The 22,633-nt window shown below is 57.1% G+C and overlaps 1 protein-coding gene across 5 annotated transcripts in view; it reads right to left on the bottom strand.

The window, feature by feature from the left end:
- The window catches only part of ARHGAP23 (Rho GTPase activating protein 23), a gene marked incomplete at its 5' end in the record, with an annotated part of 125,606 nt that overhangs the window by 41,144 nt on the left and 61,829 nt on the right, over positions 1 to 22,633 (bottom strand). For all 5 annotated transcript variants that reach the window (XM_084615792.1, XM_084615791.1, XM_084615793.1 and 2 more), the window contains 4 exons: positions 799 to 877; positions 2,800 to 2,892; positions 5,837 to 5,861; positions 15,567 to 15,746. In XM_084615792.1, coding sequence (XP_084471918.1) covers positions 799 to 877; positions 2,800 to 2,892; positions 5,837 to 5,861; positions 15,567 to 15,746 — 377 coding nt within the window. The remainder of the gene's footprint in view (positions 1 to 798; positions 878 to 2,799; positions 2,893 to 5,836; positions 5,862 to 15,566; positions 15,747 to 22,633) is intronic.

The raw sequence follows: 22,633 nt of genomic DNA, 5'->3' as shown, positions 1-22,633 counted from the left end.
TCTCCCCTGTCTAATCAGTAGTTACACACAGAGTGCAACACACACAAATCCAGGTCATTAATTAAATCCCAGCTCCAAAGACAGACACACACACACCAGCTTCTTTCTTCCCTTTTCGGTGTGTGAGGGAGCGTGTGAGAACGAAGGTGGGTAGGAAATTCTCCCACATCCATCAACTCAGCGCTGAACAGACAAACGCTGCAACTCCCTTCTGCTCCAACCGCGCCCCTGACCCCCCTGCGAGAAGAGGAGCAAGGTTGCCCCAAATCTGGCTGGCTCGTTGTCACATCAGGTGTCACCAACACCGCCATTTTGGCAACATCTTAGTGCGAAGGAGTCGGGGAATCAAGCTGCCCTAGTGGTGTCCTGGCTACATGGGCAGCAGCGCCCACACCCGCCAGAGGGTGAGAACGGCAGCCAATCCGGCACCTGCCGGTAATCCATACTGGGGCACATAAATAAGCAGCTTTTTCCCAAGTGCCTGACGATGGGGACCCACCTTCCTGGGGCAGGACCTCAGCACTTCATGCAAATCAGGACCCTTGGGGTGTCGCAAGGTGGCCACCCAAAAATCGTTCATCACTTTGGAAAAACTTGGCCTAGGGCCCCGCTCTTCCAAGGTATTTAGGCACCTGATTAGCACTGGGAGTTAGGCGCCCACACACCTTTGAGGATCTGGGCCTGGATGGCGGATCTGAGTATGAACATTTTGGCCTGAACCCCAGGAGGGCACTTCGTCTCAGCCAGGAGTCTCGCCCCGGGGAGGATCCAATATCCGGGGAGTATCCCAGCTCTCACCTGTTCTGGATCAGCGCTATGACCTGGGAGTAGGTTTTCCCGATGATGCTCTCGCCGTTCACCTTGACAAGCCGGTCTCCTGCAGAGGGAAAATAACCGGGGGCCCACGCGTGAATGGGGGCGCAGCTAGCCAAGCAGGAGCGAGTACAGCTGGCGGTAACCACAGCAACGTGCGATATCGCCCCCAGCCTGCCGCTACCCGCCGAAGAAGGGCCCAAGCAAGCGGGACGTCGGTGGGAGCTGGGGGCACTCGGCACCTCGCAAGAGGAGGGGCTGTGGGGCTGTCCCCAGCAATGGCGCTGGAAATCATTCGGGAAGGGAGCCTTTGCGCACACAGAGCTGGCTTGTTCTCTGGCTGCTCTCCCGCCTCGGCCCACTGTCCCCCTTGCAGCCCTGTCCCTACGCCTTGGTGCTGTTAACGAGCGCTCAGCGGCTGGTCCAGGGGGCCATGGCAGGGTGGGACCCTCGGCTGGCCTCTCTTGGCACTGCTCCCTCAAAGACAAGGGAGCGCCCCAGGTTCGTGCCTGCTGACGTCTGGCCCAGAGGATACAACACACAGCGCCTTCCTTCCGGTTTACTGCCTGACCATTTTAGCCGGGCACACGCCATCCCCACCCTGAGCACTGGCAGAACAGTTACTGCTGTCGCCACCGACACCTGGGGGTCCAAAGTGGCAACCCCTGCGCTGCCCCGTGTGGGCACCAGCTGATGGGGGCAGCAGACAATGGCTTTCAGAGGTCGTAGTAGAGAACAACGGGCAAGGGGGGGGGGAGAGAGAGAGCCCCTTCCCTCTGCCCCAGCCACAGCCTGGAGCGAATGAGCCACTCGGGCGGACAGGACGTCGTAAGGACAAACGTCACCCAAGGACAAGGCCGTTTTCCCCCAGGCTGTGAGCTCTGAAGCAAGGCCTGTCCAGTGGGGCTCTCTTATGGGGTTTCCTAGGCTCTGCTGCAACCAGGCTATGGTGACTCCCCTTCTTTCCAGGCAGCGAGCTCGCTCAGAGCCGAGAGGCCTGGAGAGACCCTTTCTCCCCCAACTCCCTCGGCGGAGGGGGAGATTTTCACCCTAACGTGGCACAGTTAGCTTCCCCTTTCAGCCCGCCCCCGGACGGCAGCTGGCAGGGCCATGCCCCCGGGCACCACAGGATGGCTACGCGGCTGGCACACGCCACAGATGAGCAGCCCAGGGGCAGGCACCGACCCCACCAGGAAGGGACTGAGAAGGTGACATCTGGGTTGAGCCAGGCGCTACGGACCCGTTAGGGGATCTGCAGCGAAAGCCCCAGCCACGTCCCATGCACCCAGGACGCTCCCCCTTAGTTAATTACCGCTTGAGAAGCGATTCTGGCTCTGGCCCTGGCTCCTCCACCAGTTCCCACCCCCCAGCTGAACGGCACCGAGACGCGCTCCGGAGACAGGGCCAACAAGCAGGAGGGAGGCTGGCAGGGCTCGCTGCACTTAGGAGGAATCAAAGCTCTTCTCCAGCCCCTCTGCGTGAAATGGCTTCGCTGCTAATACACGGAGTGCCAGTCTCTTTCCCTCTCTGCTCCCCCATCCATCCGTGCCTCCCCTGGTATTCAGTGGGGTTCGGCTCATGCCCTGCGCTCTGCAGACAGGCGCCTGCCAGATTTGTCCCTTGAGGAGGAACGGCCCCGGCAGACAGACAGGGCAGGCACTGAATTTGTGCCTTGACTGGGCCTAAAGACTGCTTTCTGCCAGCTTGTTTGTAACCCTAGAGACCCCAGCAATGTCAAGGGGTGTAACCCTAGAGACCCCAGTCCAGAACGTGTGTTGAATCTTTAACAAAGCCCTGTTCTTCCCCAGCTGTTTACCAAGCATTTGAATTAACTGGAAGGGTTTTCAGGTCTGTTTCCCATATTAGCCCTCATCCACTGGATTTCAGTCCCCTCCGGGAGCACTTTGCCACTGGCTTTCCCAGGACAGTCCCTCAGGTCGCCCCCACCCAGTGGGGTGCGTGGTACCCAGTGGGGGGCTCCCCCACCTGTGCGGAGGCCGGCCTGGTGCGCAGGCCCGTCTTCCCTCACGTTCTTCACAAAGATGGTGTCCATGGGCTCCAGGCGGCTCCGCTGGGGACCTGCGCCGGGGAAGGGAAGGGGAGGGAAAGGGCATCAGACACCAGAGCTCGGAACCGGGGGGTCCCTCACAGGAAAGACGGGTACATGCTGTATACTCATACACTCACGCCTGCACACTGGATACACGCACACAGAGAACTACGTGCATGAGTGCGCGCACGCACTGGATGCACACGCACTAGATGCACACGCACACTTGTGCTCACTGGACACACACAGAGAACTACATGCATGAGCGCACACACACACACACACACTAGATACACACACACGCTTGTATGTACTGGCTACACACGGAGAACTACATGCATGAACACACACACTCGTGCACTGGATACATACACACAGTATCATGTGCTTGAGTGCGCGCACACACACGTACACACACACACACACAGGACAGACACACACACACACACGTCATACACACACAGGACACTCCCGTGCATACACCCTGGCTACACAGAACACACACCACAATTAAAACAACCAGCATGATCTGGCACTGCGCTCCACACCAGCAAACACAGACTTCGAAGGCCACGTCCCGTCACGACCCAGAGGAACAATCTGGTCCTAGGGTGACATACGTTATCTGAGAGCAGGAAGCACGTGCTCCCCTCACTGGACCCCTGGTGGGACAAGGTCCTTGAAGGTTTCAGCCCCTTTTCAATTGGCGGTTCTCAGCCTCTCCCCACCTGGGACCCAACCACCGGCCCGGATTTCTTGCCATGACCCCCCCCATCCCACAATCCTTTGGCCACAAGGGATTGGGGTCACAGCAAGAAGCTGTGGGTGATTCAGGGTTCTGGGCAGGGAATGGCACAGCAGGAAGGGGCAGGGGATGTGTCTGAGGAGTAGCCTGTGTGGGCCCTGGTCCAAAGGGCATCAGGCTTCCATCGCCTGGCACCCCCCACACCCCGCCCCAGCCTCCAGACATGCTTCATCTGCAACTGGTCCCCTCCCCGCAGGGCTGGAGCCGAGTGAGGGGCCAGAACTGGAAGTTCTCCGTCAAGCCCGACACGTGGCTATCCGTTCTGACTGCATCAGATCCGGTTAACTCAACTCCAGCCTGGAGACGCAGGCGGGTGCTGGGCTTCAGACCTGTCCTCTGCACAAAGCCAACCCAAGAGCAGCTTCGGTAACCGTGCGCGGGCCATTTCCAAAAGCATGGTCGCAGAAGTCACGGCTTCCCCCCGCGTCCAGGTGCCCTCCCAGGAGCGCCCACTCCCGCCCTGTGCCTCAGCAGACCCCACTCAAGCACGGACACTTGTACACCTCTAGGGCCCTGATCGGAGCTTGGTCTGGGATCTGTCTACAAGGACAACCCCCCCTCCTGTGACTCTGCAGGTCCGGCGATCCCTGTGCAGGGAGAGGCCTCACAGTGTGCGTGCTGCGGGACAGGCTGGGGGGCACTGCCAGGCTGGGCATCCCTGTAGGCCAGGATGGAGGTGGATCATCCCCAGAGCTAGGGGTTAGGACGGGGAGACCCCGGGACAGGAACAGAATTGAGGTGCCTTGGGAGAGACACAAGGGAGACCCAGGAGCAGAGCAGCAGAAGGGGCTGCGGGTTGGGATTGAGGACAGAGCTGTGGGGGTTCGGGGGTGCCCGGAATAGGAATAGCAGAAGGGGGCTGGGGTGTTGGGACTGGGAAGTATTTGCAGAGCTGTGCATGGGGGGAACCCAGGAGTGGAATAGCAGGGGAGACCACAGGCCGCGACTGGGGAGCACCAGCGGAGCTGCAGATGGGCTGGAGGAGGGGCTGCTGGTCACATCGGAGAGCTGTGGCCAGGGAGGGCAGCACCTGACTCTCTGCTGCTAACCTGCTGCTCGGACACTGAGCTTGTCTCAGACAAGACCCAATGGGGGCTGGAAGCCAGAGGGCCTGTCTTGCACTGTAACCCCCAGGGCAGCTGCTGGGCTCTGGGCTAGGGAAAGACACCAAGAAACCGCAGCCTGAATCCAGATACAAACAAGGCGAAAGCTCGTGATATGCACCCAAAGCACCCGCCGGCAGGCTGAGGGAGTCGCTTTGCGCCCTCTGATCCCCCCAAACCAAAACGCAGCTGCCCGCCTTGTCCTGAGCTGTGCATTAGCACAGCCTCCCTGTGGGGAAACGCTCCTTCGGTGTAAACCTAGGTCAAGTCACAGTTCCCAGCCTGGGAGGGATGAACAGCACCGAAACCTGCCAGGTGGCAAGCTTTATCCCTTCCCAGGAGCACCTGGTCTGCAGCCGGCACACAGCCGGAGCCAACCAAGCGGACAGGAAGAGGTGGGAGAACCAGCTGGTTCTGGGATCTAGTCGGGAAGGTCCTAGCTAGGGGCGGAGACACGGGGAAGTGCCCAAGCTGCAGATCTAGGTATTGCCAATGGGGCATCAGCTAATGGATTTAGGGATGAATAATGCAACCAACCGCTAGCCAGCGGGGGAAGGGGACAGATACCCCCGGATGGCTGGGATGTTAGGGGGAATCGTACCACAGCATCTCTACACGCGCTTCCTCCTGCACGGCCTGAGATCGCCCCACCAGGCAGCGCAGCCCCCCCTTGGCGTTGGGGGCACCCAGCTTGCCCATCTCCGAGTGTCGCTGAGCCGGTTTACCTCAGGCCTAGGTTTCGGGCTCTTATTTCAGCCGAGTGGCCATTCACGCCTAGGGGAACTGGGTAACTTCATCTGTGATGGAAAGATCCCCCCTCCCTGCCCGACTGGCCTGCTGCTAACTGATCTGCTGCTCGGCAGCCTGGTGCATTTCACAAACCACCATCGTCTGCAATCACTTCCCTGGCAGGGAGGTACTGAGTCTGGGCTGGGCTGTGAAGCAGGCCAGAGCACCAATCAGCTCCCTTTCACACCCGGACATCCATACAGTGTCTGGCCACACGGGCGCACACACACACGCACAGGTGATACAAGCGGCCGCGGGCCAGAGATGGGTGCTTACCTCCTCGGTTTCCATTCTCTTCCTCCTGCACAGGGAAGAGAGAGACACAGCGTCACAGCTGAGCCACGGAGGCTTTGGAGGAGTCGGGAGAGGGACCGACCCCCGTGACGGTTGATTAACGAGAAGGGGGGGAACCCAGCATCAGCTCAGCGGGCAGGGAACATGGGTAACCTTTGGGGCACCGAAACGCCAGCAAAGTGACCCGGCGCCTTCTTATCCTCCCTCTGCCGCCCGGACTGCCCAGAGAACTCTTGACACAGGATCTCCCTGAGTCGTCAGCACATCCAGCTCAACAGGAGAGGGAAGAGGAGGGGTTTATTCTCCCTCTCAGTGACTGTATAATGGCCACCCCAGCTTCCTGCCATGGGGGATTAGCCAAGGGGAGAGCGTCAACGCTTCAGAGGAAACCCTGATGCAGTCATACAGTGGGGGGGGGGCAAATCTCAGCTCCCACAAGCCTGCTCCCCAGAAGAAACAATCACAGCCCCCTGGGGCCACCAGGCGGTGGGCTCCACTCACCCAGGGCCCTGGCTGGAGAATGAAGCTGCAACCTCCTCTCTCCCATAGGGGTCAGCACAGCTCCAGGAGTTGTGGGGTGGGGCACCATGATCAGGCATCCCTTGAGCAGCCTCTGCTGGCCCCTGGGTGGAACATAAAGCTGCCCCCCAACCCCAAGGGTAAATCCTCTCACCCACAACAGGAGCCTGTATCAGGAGGGGCGATTGGGGCGATTGCTGTGGGATGCCGTGGGCAGCTGGCACTGCTGGAGGGAAACAGAAGCTGCCAATTCAAACCCCCCCAGGATTGGCTGGGTCTGGAGCAGAGGCAATGGGGGACACAGCCGCCCGGGCCAATCAAGGCACCGTTGTGGGCTGGGAAGAACCAGGAGGAAGGCAGCAGATGGCGGCAGAAAGCAAGACGGCTCCTGCAGGAGACCCCAAGACTACGTCTACACGGCTGTAAAAGGCCCGCGGCATGGACCACCTGACTCAGGCTCACATAAGAACACAAGAGCGGCCAGACTGGGTCAGACCAAAGGTCCATCCAGCCCAGTGTCCTGTCTGCTGACAGTGGCCAATGCCAGGTGCCCCAGAGGGAGTGAACCTAACAGGTAACAATCAGTGATCTCTCTCCTGCCATCCATCTCCACCCTCTGACAAACAGACGCTAGGGACACCATTCCTTACCCATCCTGACTAATAGCCATTAATGGACTTAGCCTCCATGAATTTATCCAGTTCTCTTTTAAACCCTGTTATAGTCCTAACCTTCACAACCTCCTCAGGCAAGGAGTTCCACAGATTGACTGTGCGCTGAGTGAAGAAGAACTTCCTTTTATTTGTTTGAAACCTGCTGCCCATTAATTTCATTTGGTGGCCCCTAGGTCTTATATTACGGGAACAAGTAAATAACTTTTCCTTTTTCACTTTCTCCACACCACTCATGATTTTATAGACCTTTATCATATCCCCCCCTTAGTCTCCTCTTTTCCAAGCTGAAAAGTCCTAGCCTCTTTAATCTCTCCTCATCTGGGACCCGTTCCAAACCCCTAATCATTTTAGTTGCCCTTTTCTGAACCTTTTCTAATGCCAGTGTATCTTTTTTGAGATGAGGGGACCACATCTGTACGCAGTATTCAAGATGTGGGCGTACCATGGATTTATATAAGGGCAATAAGATATTCTCCGTCTTATTCTCTATCCCTTTTTTAATGATTCCTAACATCCCGTTTGCTTTTTTGACGGCCGCTGCGCACTGCGTGGACGTCTTCACAGAACTATCCACCATGACTCCAAGATCTTTCTCCTGACTACTTGTAGCTAAATACTGTATGTATAGTTGGGGTTATTTTTTCCAATGTGCAGCGGGGAGAGACATTGTTGCCAGGACTCAAAACGCCAGAAGTGGAACCTTGTGATGAAATAGTTTGGGTTGAGGAGTTCTTGTGATGACCCGAGAAGGGAAACTGAGGACTGGGTGCTGCAGGCCGCCCCATGCCATAAGGGGGCGATCTGGAGGCAGCGACCCTGGTTACCAGGGCCAAAACTTTGCTGCGCGGCTCAGAAGAAAGCTGATGGTGCCACTCTAATCACCAGGCACAGCATCCACGCCAACAGAGGGGCTGGCAGAGGGAAGGGGAGCACCCCGCCGCGGGGGGCTGAAAGTCTCCCCACTATGGAAGCGCCGCTCCGGTGATGCTCTCAGGAGGGCAGTCCCGAGCCAGGAGCGTGGCTATATTTAGCACTGTCATTATTATCCAGAGCGAATCGTGGGAGGCCACATGCTGGTTTCGGCCGGAGGGGCCGTCTTCACGGTGCTGCATTATTTATGGCACGATGCAAGCTGACAAGATCTGGAGCTGGGAGGGGGAGCAAAGGAGGCGTCTGGATTTTGGGAGAGTTCCTGTCCCCCATGGGGGACTGACGTGGGGATACCTCCGAACTCAGAGCTGATGTTTCTGATCATGGCTTGACCCCAGCTGGTCCCGGTCACTGGGGGGATGCTCCAAGGTAGGCCCGAGACTTCTTAGACTCCAGCTCGGCTCGGCTCCCCTGAATGTCACTTTCGAGGTTGCCTGGAGGGATAAGCTGGGGTCACACGCCAGGATTCCCCAGGTTAACCTGCTGCTCCAGGCCAATGGAAAGCAGGGAAGTGGGGGGCAGGGCCCCATCAGGACATGCAGCCTGCGACCAGGGCAGGTAGGTCCCCCTTTGGGATCCCCGCTCGGCTGGGGGTGGCACAGACTGCTCAGCCTCCAGGCAGGAGAGTCTGGACACGTCCCGGAGGACTCTCGGCACTAGGAGAGACCTACAATTGCACATGGGTGGGGAGCAGGAAGGAGGAGCAGCCCCCTTGAACCCGTGGGGGAGGAGTTTTTCCAAGCCCCGCTGGATGGGGTCACTGAGGTGGCGGCTCCTTCCCCGAATTGCACAGCCAAAGTAGCGAAGCTGGCGAGTGGGGCAGGATACAAACACCCGCAGCTACGGTGGGGCCACAGGAAGGGAGTGGGATGGGGAAGTTCCCTTAAGCCCAAGGCTTCCTCCTCCGCAGCCCCACCCTGCTTCTCCCCTCCCCTCCAGCCTGCCCTGGCTCCTGTGCCAGGCAAGGCAACCCAGGGGGTGTGTGGGTTTGGTTCCCCCACGGCATGGAAAGGTGTGACCCCAGCACTACGTGGAATGCAGAGCTCCTGTCTGACTCCCAGCTGAGTCAGCTCCACCGAAACTTGCCCCCTGAGATCTGGCCTGGGGCCACTTCCACTCCCTGCCTTGCTGCTTTCCAAACCTGTTCTGATCCCAGGAATAACTGCCCTTTGTTCCGATCACCACTGGGGGGACCCTACGCCTGGAGCATCCCTGATCAATTCACCGGTCCCTCTGCCAAGCACCAGCCCCCAATTCATGGCCTTGATCCCGGGGTGCAAAGCTCCCTCCTGCTCTTTGCAGGGCTAACTCAGGCTCCCCTGCCCGGGGATCTTGGGTGCTTCCCGATCCTGGCTCATCACTTGGCCCTTCACTCATTACATAAGAACGGCCAGACTGGGTCAGACCAAAGGGCCATCTAGCCCAGTCTCCCAACAGTGGCCAATGCCAGGTGCCCCAGAGGGAATGAACAGAAGAGGGAATCATCAAGTGATCCATCCCATCGCCCATTCCCAGCTCCTGGCAAACAGAGGCTAGGGACACCATCCCTGCCTATCCTGGCTAATAGCCACTGAGGGACCTATCCTCCAGGAACTTATCTAGTTCTTTTTTGAACCCTGTTATACTCTTGGCCTTCACAACATCCTCTGGCATTGTTCTGCACCTGCCCTAGACAGGATCACGCCTCCCTCCCGGGAGCTTGTGGGAAGCTATACAGCAAGGCCGGGGAGCCCTGTAATGCTTCAAGAAATGCAGAGGCAGAAAGGAGGCCGGATGGAGGTTTCTGGATGGGTGGGAGCAGGTTACAGCAGCCTAGAAAAGGATCTGCTCACCCAGGGAGAGTAGGAGAGGTGTTGTTGGTGTTACTTACGGGAGAGTAAAACACCCACCCTTTTGCACCGATTGGCACCCGGGGTGGTGGGCAAGGAGATTGGGTGCTTGGGCTGCTAAATTTCCAGGCCTATTTTGCACAGTTGGGGCCACTTATATTTTTAGTGTGGGCAGGAAAGTGGCAGGGCAGGGGGGCTCCATGGCACCCGCGTGTGGGAGGGGAGGCAAAAGTGAGATCTCCAGGGTTGTGCAAAAAGTAGGGAGGATGATCGAGTGGACCAGGCACTGGGCAGGGACTCAGGAGACCTGAGTTCTGTTCCTGGGCAAGTCACTTAGTCTACCCTGTGGCTCACTCCCTCAGCTCGACAATGAGGCTAGCACAGGGCACGGCGAGGATAATCCCACTAGCGACTCAGAGGTGCTCAGAGAGCCGGATAAGCCCCCCCAGAGATGGGGGAGGCTTGAAGGGGGTGGGGGAACCTTGGAAGCACTACAGAGTCAGGCAGAGGGGCTGCATGGAATCATAGAAGATCAGGGTTGGAAGGGACCTCAGGAGTTCATCTAGTCCAACCCCTGCTCAAAACAGGACCAACCCCAACTAAATCGTCCCAGCCAGGGCTTTGTCAAGCCGGGCCTTAAAAAGCTCTAAGGACGGAGTGCCCCAGGGGCCGCTGGACCCTCCAAGACAGGTCCCCCTTTGTCTGAAGGACACTGCACAGAAGAGAAGGGGAGAGAATCCAAGCAATTCCAGACCCCAGGCAGCCTTTGAACGGGCCTGGCAGAAACCTGCTTTTCCTTTCCAAAGTGACCCAGACAAAGGCTCAGCTGCTGGAACCCAAGAGCGCTGGCTCCGGCCGTGATGCTGAGTCCCGCCTGGTCAGCAGTTCCAGGCCAGACGCTGAATCCGAAAGAAACTGCGGCCAGCAAACAGTGCTGGGGTTGGGGGTTGCTCAGAACAGGCACCTCAGTGCCTGGCATCCCCACCGCTCTCTGGGACAGCTTGGCGGTGCTGGGAAAGGGGCTGGAGGGGAAAGCAGCCGGGCCACAGTCCCACGCGGAAGGGAGTTATCGGGTGGTCTCATCACACTTATGTTGCCAGCCCTGCACCAGGCTGCCCCGGGGAAAGGCAGACAGGAGTCAGGCCCACATTGGAGCCCTGTCATGCAGCAGGAGAAAAGCAGGCCTGTGTCCGGGGAAGGGATTTCTGAACAGCTCCCGGGATGCAGCACAGAGAATGCAGCCAGGGCTCGGCGTCAGAGTTTCTGGATGCCTCGTGCCCGAGCAGAGGTCCTGGGCTGGGATACAGCCGAGGGGGTTCCTGGGCCCTGTGCTTTGGGCAGCCGTGTCACAGTCCTGCACACAGCAGAGGCTGGAGAGCCAGGTCTCCATGCTGGAGGCTCCAGGATTTGGTGCTGAGGTACCGCAGTCCTGTCTCGCTGCCACACGTTCCCAGATGCTACGATGCAGCCAGACATTGACACGTCTCAATGTCAGACGACTCCAGATGCTGCCGTCAGGGCTCCCCTCATCCATCATGAGCCAGGATGGGGAAAGGGGCTAACAGCTGGGTGCTATTGTCAGATGTTTAAACGTCTGCAAACACGTGGTGGAAAGATCAAAGGCCACCTGGAGACAAGATGCTGTTTGATTCCCAAAACAAGTCGGGCGGCCAGGGGGAGGAAATGACTTAGTGAAGGAACTGGTCCTGAGCAGCCATGATGAAGCCCCGTGTGTACCTCCCCTTCCCCAGATGAGCCCTGTCATTAAATGCTCTTCACCCCAAAGGGTCTCACGTCTCCAGCCAATGAAATTCCCACTTGGCACATGTTCACCCTGAAAGATCCTGGAGTATTTTACCAGCTGCCCTTGTAAGGCAATCTCCAGTTCTAAGGGACTGCCCCAAACACAGGGTGGTACCGTCCCACTCCACCTCCACCCAATCAGGTCAGCCGTTGGAGCGGGTTCTTCGGGCAGATTTCAGGGCATGTACCTACCCTACTGCGCCAGCGAAACGCAGCCACAGCGGGGCGGAGGGTGGCCGTCGAACCGAGGACAGAGCAGAGAGGGGCAATCTGAGCCAGGTCCTGTGTAGAACACAAAATGAACTCCAGGACCTGGAGTGGCTGCAAAACTATGTGTGAAAACCACAGCGTGCCCTACGTGCAACTGGGCACATGCCCATGGCCATGCGGCCTCCTGGCTTGCACGCCAAAGCTGTAAATACCTTCATGCGCAAGCTAGGCATGTATTCTACATGTTATTAACTACAGCGGAGGCTAGTGGCCCCAACCGAGCTCAGGGCAGGGGCGGAAGAGGGTCCACACGTGCAGCAAGAGACAGCTCCTTCCAATGAGAGCTTATCATCTAAGCAGGCAAGAGAGAAGGTGGGAAATAATCTTTCCTTTCGCCGTGGTACTGGCTGGAGAATGCAGGCTGAGATTAAATGACTTACCCATGGTCACCAGGGAGTCAGTGGCAGAGGCAGGAACTGACCACCCCCCCCCAGGTTTCCTGAGTACCAGCCAAGGGTCTTGACCCATAAGATCATCCTTCCTCTTTACACAAATACCTTTCAGGAGCAGTCCAAGTAGAATTGAGTGGTCCCTGGGGTTTTACAGGTTGGATTGTTAAGAGGTCCCAGAGGGGAGATAAAAAAGGCTTGTACTAGTTCGGTTAGAGAGGAGCTGGGTGGGAGATGATTTATAGATAACGACTGGTTAACTAAGAAACCAGCCGCCATTTCTCTTGATCCTGCCACAGCAAAGCAAGGAGCTCCTCCACCTGACAGGCAGTAAATTTGAAAAGCTGTAAATTTGCTACCAGTCAATCTGCCGGAGGCAGCATGTAGCAAACCTGTGGAATTCGTCGCCACCGGCACTCAGCAAAGCAAACAGTACAGCGGGATTTGCACAGGGGGATTTACGGGCACCCACCAACAAACAGAGGCAGCTGTACAAAGCTAAGGAGTCAGGTCAAAAAATGTTCCAACAAATCCTCCTGCTGCAGGGCAGAAGCTGCTCCCTGCTTGGGGAGGGAGGGGAGGAACGTAGGGGGCGCCGGGTTCGAAAGGAACCGTTTCTCTCACGGATGCGTTGGGCAACTGAAAAGAGGCGACAGCGTCCCTTGAGTCAGCAGGCCCTGGGCACCAGAGCAGACTCGGGAGCTTTTGCTTTGGCAGCACCTGCATTGCTGTGACTTACTGCCACTGAAACCTCTTCTTCCTCCCCAAGCCACGAGCCTGCAGCAATCAGCGGCACCGCCATCCCCCAGCTCTGTCCCCCCAGGGACCAAGAGGGCAAATCTAGGAATCAAGCAGGGGATCCCTTCCAAGGCAGGGGGCTGGATACTCCTGCTCTCCCCACCGTACGGTTTCAGACACCGCCACGCTCCATGGGCAGAACTCATTGGGCCCCAACCGAACTAATATTCCCCTGAAACTCGGGGGTTATTCTGCAAGAATTGTGTCGGGCGAAGAGTCCAGATCACCTGCCCCAGCTGGTTGCTTTAATCGCCACTTGCTGCAGCGTATGCGCCCTGCTAGGGAACATCAGGGCGGGACACGTCCCTCGGACCGTTTCAAGGGAGCCCATCGGCTGCGCCCGTCTAGCCTGCTGTTCAGCGGTGAAGGGGTTAAACTGTGTGCCGAAGGTGCAGTTCTCAGCCTGAACCCGGGGGGCTCCAGCAGCTGGGTGGGCTGCAGGGGGCTGGGATGCTCCCCGGCTCCCTACCTCTCCATACAGCTGAGTTACAAGCAGAGTCAAAGCCCTACCGCAACTCCCCGTTCTGGGGACAGGAGCACAGGATTCTGGGACGCATCCCTGGGGGCGAGCTGCACAGCTATGGGAGAGGATCCAGAACCCTGAATGAGGAAGCTGATGGGGGCAGCCCCAAGGCTGCACTTCCTACACCAGGCTCCCCAGCTGGGCTATGCGACACTCCCCAGTTACGGAAACGCAGCCTCCCCCGGGCTCCCGCACACCCAGCTCTGCAGCAGCCTTCTTGATACCAATCGCAAGAGCAAGCCAGCCCCCGTCTCTGGGATCGCCCCACATACCAGGCGTTTGGCCGTGGTACATCTGGGGAGGTAAGCAAAGGCCCCCATCCACATCCGTGCTGCCGCAGGTGCCAGGCCAACAAGCAGTACCCCAGCCAGGTGCTGCTCTGCTCAGAGAGGAGCAAACACAAAGCAATTCCAGGCCGTAGCGGGTCAGGGAGTCAAGCAGCCGTGCTGGAGACGGTCGTGTGGTTATTCTCTCTGACACGGGTAGGCAATGCCAGGCTTCAGGGAGGCATCTGCCGGCGGCAGTGAACAGGAAGGAATTCCCCCCTACTTGGCATTGCACAGTACGGGATACTGCAAAAGCAACATGCATTGGCCTCTCTTGGAGGAAAGATACCAGACCCGATGGGCCAACGCCCCAGTCAGGTAGGAGGCAAATCCTCTGGTTCAATGGTCCTGAGGCAACCGACTGTGTATCTGGCATGGGCTCCACCGTAGCAACTTCAGCAGCTAAGGAATTTATTTCACTCCATTCTATGGCAAAACCCGCAGAGCATCTGGGCACAGGCGCCGGGCGGGTTTGCAGGGCTGGGGGCTGCTCAGAGCCGTCCGTTTCTCGTTAAGACGGTAGTGTTTAGTGGTGGAGCGCTGCGGTGGGGGGCTTCTCCTTCAGCTGTGGCCCCATTCACTGGCCAGACACCACGGTTCTCGCCAGGCCTGGAGCGGATTCATTCGCCTCCATTTGCCCTTTCTCTCCACAACCAAAGAACAAACAGTACGGGGAAATCTAAGCCAGCTTTCCTTCCCTGGACCGTCAGGGGCCATCTTCTCTGCCACCAGCTGGCTGTCGCCAGAGAAGAGCATCCTGCCGGTGGGAGCCCCAGGGAGGAGGCGTGTCTGCCTACAGCCAAGGCCAGGCTCATCCAGTGCCCACCTTGCCCAGTGGGAGGTCACCATGATGCAAGGCCGCTGCATGTATTTAAACCAGGGGCGATGCTGGCGAGCGTCCATGGAGGGCAGTGCGGGGTGGGTGACTGAACCATGGGAGAGAAGGGGGAACCAGCCACTCTGGAGTGATGGTGCCTGGGACAGAGAGGGATGGAATTTCAAGGGTTTTGTTTTAAGAGGGGTGGAAGGGCAAAGAAACTGGGGGACCATGGGGCACCTGTCCCCAGTGGAAATATGCAGAATTCAAAGCACATGGCAGAGATGCAAGCCAAGGCAATGGACGGTCTGAGCAAGAGAGTCAGGACGCTCCATGGGTCAGAGGGAAGGCAGCGCTGTGGACCGTTCACACCGGAGCCAGAGACCACAATGAGCTGAGTGCGTCGGATTGCAGAGACTCAGAGATTTCCAGGAGGGATCACGGTCAGGTAGTCAGACCCCGGCCCAGCACAGGCTTGGGGGAGGGAGGGAACCAGTGACTTCTTAAGCAGGGAGAATTTGAAGGGAGGTCACTACCATATAACAGCTGGGAGGGAGCCAGGGAAATTGGCTTCTTTGGGTTGTTTCCCCTTTGGGGACCCCGGTAAAGTTCACCCACGAGTCACCCTGGGGAATCCCATAGGGATCAACATCCAGGCTGTCCTGGGGACCCAAAACAGCTGCCCTCTCCCCACTCCTCCCAACCCCCCCTCAAATAACACTATCACTGAACTCAGCAGAGGGAGGGGTCCTCCTCCCAGGGGACCAGCCCCTGCCCAATGGACATGCCCCCCCCAGGCTGACGGAGCCAGGGAGGAGAGGCAGGCAGTGCTACCTTGACATCAGAATGGACCGCCGACTCTGGGGGGTAGACGATGAAATGTCGGAGGGTGAAGCCGAACCCCCCCTGCGAGCTCTTCCGCAGCAGCACCGTCTTCGGCCCCACCCAGGGGAAGGGCTCCTCCAGGGGGGCGTTGTCATTCGGAGAGGTCCCATCTCTCCGGCCCAGCGTCGGCTGTCGGGGGGCAAGAAGAAAGGGGTTAAGGCAGATCTCCACTTGGATTATTGTGTACTTCCCTCCTAGCCCTCCCTGCCAGCCCCAGCGAAAGGAAGGACAGGCTGGTGGTTACGGCTCTGGGCTGGTACTCCAGTCACCAGCCTGCTGGGTGATCTGGGTTAGTTCATTTCACCTCTATCTGCAGCGCCTGACACTGCGGGGCCCCGATCGCAGCTGGGCCTCTGGGGGCTACTGGAAGGCAAAGGCTCATTCATTACTGTGATGCATGTTGGCGTTATGGTAACACCAATCCAAGATCAGGGCCTCGTTGTGCCAGGCACTACACAGGCCGAGAGCAAAACGACTGTCCCTGTCCCAGGAAACCCATCTACATTTCCTACCCTGAACTGCTCCTGGGCACAGTTAAAAAGTTTCCATGTCCCAATAGAAATTCCTATCTGTAAATTTGTTCATTCCCCTTCCCACACAGGAATAGCTACACCGGCAGAAGGACCTTGATCAACAAAGGGATCTACCGTAGGCAGGGGTCTACCATGGTAACGAGACCGGTATCTCTGAAGTGACCCAACTGGCGTGTACACACGTTCCCAGCTGGCAGGAGCTGCATTGGAGAAGGCTCTTACACCTGCTGCCAGGAGCTTGTGTGAAGCTGGAGAGAGATGAGGCCAGCGAGCGGAGATTGAGGGAGCGGGGGAGAGAGCGAGACTAGTGCTGCATGGCTGGCTGGACCGAGTGTCAAACAAGGCAGGGGCTTTTGAACTGGATCCCGGAGCGAATGGGGAACCGCCAGGGCAGCCTGAGGAGGGGGATGCGGCTGGGGAAGGCCAAAGGCAGCATGCTGGAGCCCGGGGAGGCCGCAGGGTTGGGAACTGCCAGGGCAGGAGCAGCATGAGAAAAAAAGCCCCTTCCAATTACATCCCTGGTGATAACTGGAGCGTGGGTGGAGCAGGGACGAGGCCTCTCTGGGAGGCACTTGGCTGGAGGGCGTGAAAAGAGGGGGCAGGGGGCGGGCATCACTGTGGGCACTGGCATGCAACACTTCCTGCAGCAGATCTCACTTCCCAGGGCCTGGGGCTCAGCAGTCCCCAGCTCCTCCTTCCCTTCCTGCAGGCCAACAGCCACCTCCTTCTGTCCTCTGCAGCCACCTCCTCCTGGCCACCTCCCCAATAAAGCCACGGGGCAGGGGCCTCCCCTGCAGGCGCTACACAGTGCTATCGCCTGACGGCAGCGGGCAGATTCTGAACGACGCCCAGATTGGACAATCAGCGGCTCCCAGCTGGTGGCTGCCGGATTTTCAGCTGGGTCAGTGGACACGCAGGGAGACGCTCTATCGGTTGGACATCTGAGCCACTGAGAAGGCAGAGCGCAGCCTGGCTGCCTGTGGCAGACCGAACACCAAGTCTCATGGCACCGTCTCCCCGGCAGGGTGTGGGACGCAGACATGCAGCAGCCCAGCTGGAGCTGCCCTGTTCAATCAGCCAACCAAAGGAATGCGGAGTGTGTGTAATCTGCAGGCCCTGGGGCTCCCTGCCAGCTGCCCCGCCTTCCTGCTCCCCAAGCTTTGCAACACGACACGCTGTACTTTAGAGACATGCTTCACCTTTGGGCCCCAGCTTGGACCCAGGCTCTTTTGGTTCTATGGTGCCTCGCCGCACGTCACGTGGCTCAACAAGATTACAGGGCATACCCGTCCCTGCGGCATTTGTGGCCGTTGGCCAATGGATCCCTCCTACGGGGGAGGCCTCTTCCCAACCCTCCCGTCCCCACAAAGCTGTTCCAATGACAGGCCCGATCCTGCAACCCATTCACGGGACCTGACTGGGAGCTCTGCAGGACTAGAATAAACCAGAACACTCCAAGCCCATTTCCAACTGCGGACAATACGACGGGCCACTGAAATCTCCCACCTGCATGCACCAACGGGCACAGAGGCCCAACAGCTGCTTCAGGGCCTTGTAAGTGTCCTGGGGCTGCCAGAAAATGTCAATTCATAACTCCTCCAGCAACTCAAAACCATGGACTCAACAGAGACTCTGGTTTTCTGGCTCATCACACCAGGTAACACACCCGGCTGCCTGCTAGCATGTGCGTGAAGCCCACATACTTAAATCTGTCCTACCTTACATTTAGCTTGGATGCTCTGGTTATCTTCTCCAGACCCGAGGAAGAGCTCCGTGTCCCTCAAAAGCCTGTCCCTTCCCCCAGCAGAAGTTGGTCCAATAAAATATATTAGCTCCCCGCCCTTGCCTCTTACAATGAATAATAAACCCTGACTCTTTCTAAGTGCTTTTCATCAGTAGATCTCAAAGCACTTCACAAAGGAGGTCAGTAGCATTTACCCCATTTCACAGGTAGGGAAACCGAGGCACAGAGAAAGTGGGGACAACAGCACTGCCCTGCCACCCTGGGGGGTCATGAAGATAAATCCATTACAGGTGGTGATGTGCTCTGAGCTCTAGCAAGGAGAACCGGGTGATGTGATTGTTCTGGTTATGAAATATGTATTGGCAGGGTTTGTGAGACAGATAAACGTGGCAATAATTCCACTCCTGCCTCTTTCCCCTTTTCCATCTGCGAGATGATTTTATTGCTCTTCCCCCAGCCCCTAAGAGAGACACGCACAAAATAAAGAGATGGGATAAAATTATCATAAAGCTCCCAAAGTGATTTAGGAGCCTCCCTCCCATTGACTTTCAATGGGAAAGCTTGGGGCTTGTCTGCACAGGGAAATCGACCAGCAAAGCTATTGTGGAATAACATCCTACATGGATGCACTTATTCTAGAATAGCTGTAATGTTTTCAGTTCACGCCCTACCTGATTCAGAATCACTTTCCTGCACAGACAAGTCTCAGGCTCCTAAATCCCTTTGGAAAATGAGACTTCGGCTGCTTAGTCAATTGGGTGCTTTTTAAAAGTTTCCTCCTGGGGCCCAAGTCCGCGGTGCCCTGCACGCTGGGCCCCATTCTCCACTGGCCTGTGGGGCCAAGTGGATTGAGCACTGGACTAGGACTCAGAAGAGTTAGACTGGCTATAGTCCTGGCTATGTCACGACAACGCCCTATGCCTCAGTGTCCCCATCTGTAAAACAGGGATAAGGATTCTGCCCTCCTTCGTACAGTGTTATATAAGAGCTAGGCAGTATTGTTTTTGTTGTTAAACCTGTGCAAAGGGAGTGCAAATTTGCCCTGGTGCGAACGGCTGCACAAGCAGGAGGCCGGCGGGGACTCGGGTCTATTAGACCCGGCTGACAGGCTTAAGCCATGTCGCAGGATATGTCCGAATGTAGCAGCAAAATGGGATCGATGCCTGTCAAGGTTCCTTCCCCACTCTGAACTCTAGGGTACAGATGTGGGGACCTGCATGAAAGACCCCCTAAGCTTATTCTTACCAGCTTAGGTTAAAAACTTCCGCAAGGTACAAACTTTGCCTTGTCCTTGAACTGTATGCTGCCACCACCAAGCGTGTTAAACAAAGAACAGGGAAAGAGACCACTTGGAGACGTCTTTCCCCAAAATATCCCCCCAAGCCCTACACCCCCTTTCCTGGGGAAGGCTTGATAAGAATCCTCACCAATTGGTACAGGTGAACACAGACCCAAACCCTTGGATCTTAAGAACAAAGAAAAATCAATCAGGTTCTTAAAAGAAGAATTTTAATTAAAGAAAAGGTAAAAGAATCACCTCTGTAAAATCAGGATGGTAAATGCCTTACAGGGTAATCAGATTCAAAACATAGAGAATCCCTCTAGGCAAAACCTTAAGTTACAAAAAGACACAAAAACAGGAATATACATTCCCTCCAGCACAGCTTATTTTACCAGCCATTAAACAAAAGAAAATCTAATGCATTTTCTAGCTAGATTACTTACTAATTTAACAGGAGTTGGAAGGCTTGCATTTCTGATCTGTTCCCGGCAAAAGCATCACACAGACAGACAGACAGACCCTTTGTTCCCCCCCACTCCAGATTTGAAAGTATCTTGTCCCCTCATTGGTCATTTTGGGTCAGGTGCCAGCAAGGTTACTTTAGCTTCTTAACTCTTTACAGGTGAAAGGGTTTTGCCTCTGGCCAGGAGGGATTTTATAGCACTATATACAGAAAGGTGGTTACCCCTCCCTTTATATTTATGTCAGTGCTGAACAGCAGAAGGGGTGAAACATTCTGGGGGCATGGAGGAGGAAAACCGACAGGAGGAAAAGGGGAAGATTTGTAATGACTGGAACAGAGGTCGGCAGCTGGGAGGGAGTGGACTGGAAGGAGATAAGAATCGTGGTTCTAGAGGAAGGCTGGCCTGGTGGATACAGCTAGGACTCAGGATATCTGGGTTCAGCTCTGGTGCCTGGATCAGACTCCCTTTATCACCTCAGACAATTCACTTCACCACTCTGTGCCTCAGTTTCCCAACCTGTAAATGGGGGGAGGGGTGATCACACAGCTTCCTTGCCGGGGAGAGGCGAGCCTGAATAAACAGGATGTTTTAAAGGACAAGGAGAGCCCCAGCCAAGAGGCTGAACAGAAGAGCACAGTATTATCATATACCAGGACTTGGCAATTCCATAGCCAGAGGGACATCTCGGGCTGCAGAGGCCTGCACTCCCAGCCCTGCTCTCCATGCTGAGGGAATCGCATGTCGCCTCCTTGGCTTGAAGCTGTTTAATCTGGGACATATGCAGGGACAAACCCGGACCAGAACCCTGTGCCCAAGAGAATGGATCTGAGCTATTCTCATGCCTTCACCCAGGCTTTGCCTGCACGGAGGATTCGCTGTCTTCCGGTCAGCGTGAACCCAAGCGCAGACAGGCAAAGCCACACAACTGAGCCTGGCTCCAAGCAGGAAGAAGCTGCACTGGGTGCAAATTGTGACTTAGTGTCTGGCTTTATTGTGCGCCGTCTGCCTCAGCACGGCTCCCCTGCCGGCTGGACTGCCCAGTTCAGACAAGGCCGCCACGTCCCCTAAGGCTGTCGCTCTGAGACAGAGAGCCCCATTAGGCGGGGGATGCAGATTTTAATTGCGCTGAGCCAGCCTGCCTCCTGCCCCCCACAGGACTCCCAGTCCCAACAGAGATCCAAGCAATCTATCCAGGGCATAAAGGGCTTTCCACGCTCTCCCTTTCCGGAAGAGCGCTTCACGCTTATCAGCCATTTGCAACACAGAGCCTTCCTTTGGCTCAGGCCGGCTCGTGAGATTAAGCCCCTGACAACTCTCTGAATAGCCCCCCGTGCCAGCCACCCGGCACCCTCCAAGCCCGCACTGGGCCAGCGCAGCGAGCTGAGATGGACCAGGGCAAGCCAAGCCATGTGACAAACAGCTGGATACCGACCGTTCCTTCTTGCGTAGAGCCTGGTGGGGTTGATTGTGTCAAGAGCCAGAGGGGGGCCTGGGGTGCGGCACAAAGGGACAGGGGACACTCGACCACACACAGCAGGGCACATCACGCAGGCCTAACCCAGCTGCGCTGAGGGGTTGTAACACCCAGGGTCAGCACTCAAAAGGGAAAAACAGCCCCGGAGCGGCAGCAAACCCAGATTCCTCCTGGACTCGCTCTTGTCACAACAGCAACAAAAATGCAGGAAGTGGGAGACAGGAGGGGTTATCGGAGGGCAGCGCTGCTGGGGTGAGCATCCAGGGCGCCCTCTCAGTTCCAGAGGGCAGGGAGCGTTTGACTGGTGTGAAACAGACAGACAGTGACCATGGAAAGAAAAGGAGGAAGGCCAGGAAGGGAAACGCGGAAAGGGAAAAAAAGAACTAGAGATGAAAGGAGAAGGATGTGGGGAGGCAGCAGCAGGTTGCTGAAGTGGCTCCTGATCAAGCCCACCTCTAGAGACCCTTCCCGCCTGAAAATCCCTCCCAGGCATCCTTCTGCTCTGGCGTGTTCAACCAGTCGGAAAAAGCCAAACATCTGATCAGGCCGCATCTGTGCGCTCCCGCTGCTGCATAAGCCAAGCCAAATCTGCCCCCCAGGACACCCCTGAAACAAAGCATGGTCAGACAGGGCCCGAAGGGACTCCCGTCTCGCCCCCGTGGCCCCCCAGAACACACGGCTGCTCTGCCAACGGTAACCCGGGGGGGAAATGCAAATACTCCGATCTGGCAGGCGCAGGTGGTGCCCTAGAGGAGATGGGCCTGGCACTGCCAGGAGGGCAGAAGCCTATTGAATAAAGTGACTGCGTGCGAGCACCTGGCACTGCCCGAGTCTCCCCAAGGCAGAGAGGCCAGAGGCGGAAGAAAGAGACGCTGAGTCGGCCCCTATTCCCAGCGCTCTCCTCCCTTCAGCGTGCCCGGGGAGACAATCCCAGCAACCGGAGGCTCCCCGGGGAAGGGAGCGTCCCGCCCGTGGGGCCTCGACCTCGAGCTGTGTCTCTATGTCCTACAGGGCTACAAATGCCCAGGAGGTTCCTCGGCGGGGCGGGGCGGGCAGTGAAGTCTGCACAGTAGCTAAAGCACAACAGCCGACCTCAGGAGATCTCAGCTGCGGTTTTCAAATTGCCCAAGGGGTTTGTCTGCCCAGTCCTCGCTCAAATGACTGGGAATTGAGCATCCAAATCCCCGAGATGGCTTTGACAATCTCAGCCTTCAGTTCCATTCCCAGCTCCGTGCCTCGGTTTCCCCATCTGTAACACGGGAAGAGGCATCGATACTCCATCACAGGGAGACGGGGTGATGAGGCTTGATTCACTAGCGGGTGGGAACCTCTCTGGGATCCTCCAGCGGACAATGTCAGAGGCACACAAGTACGATTCATTCCCATCCCATTGCTCTTAACTCTACTAACTCCAACTGCCGATGGTTCCGGCTCCCAGGGGATGCCCAACTGCTTGGAGCTTCGCTCCACAAACCAACACTGCAGGAGCCTCAGGACCCCGTTTCGGGGACCCCGGGTA

The sequence above is a fragment of the Lepidochelys olivacea genome, assembly GCF_965140295.1.
Source record: "Lepidochelys olivacea isolate rLepOli2 genome assembly, chromosome: 27".
Lineage (NCBI taxonomy): Eukaryota > Metazoa > Chordata > Testudines > Cheloniidae > Lepidochelys > Lepidochelys olivacea.
The sequence above is the reverse complement of the archived record's forward strand: the minus strand, read 5'-3'. Positions and strand labels throughout refer to the sequence as shown.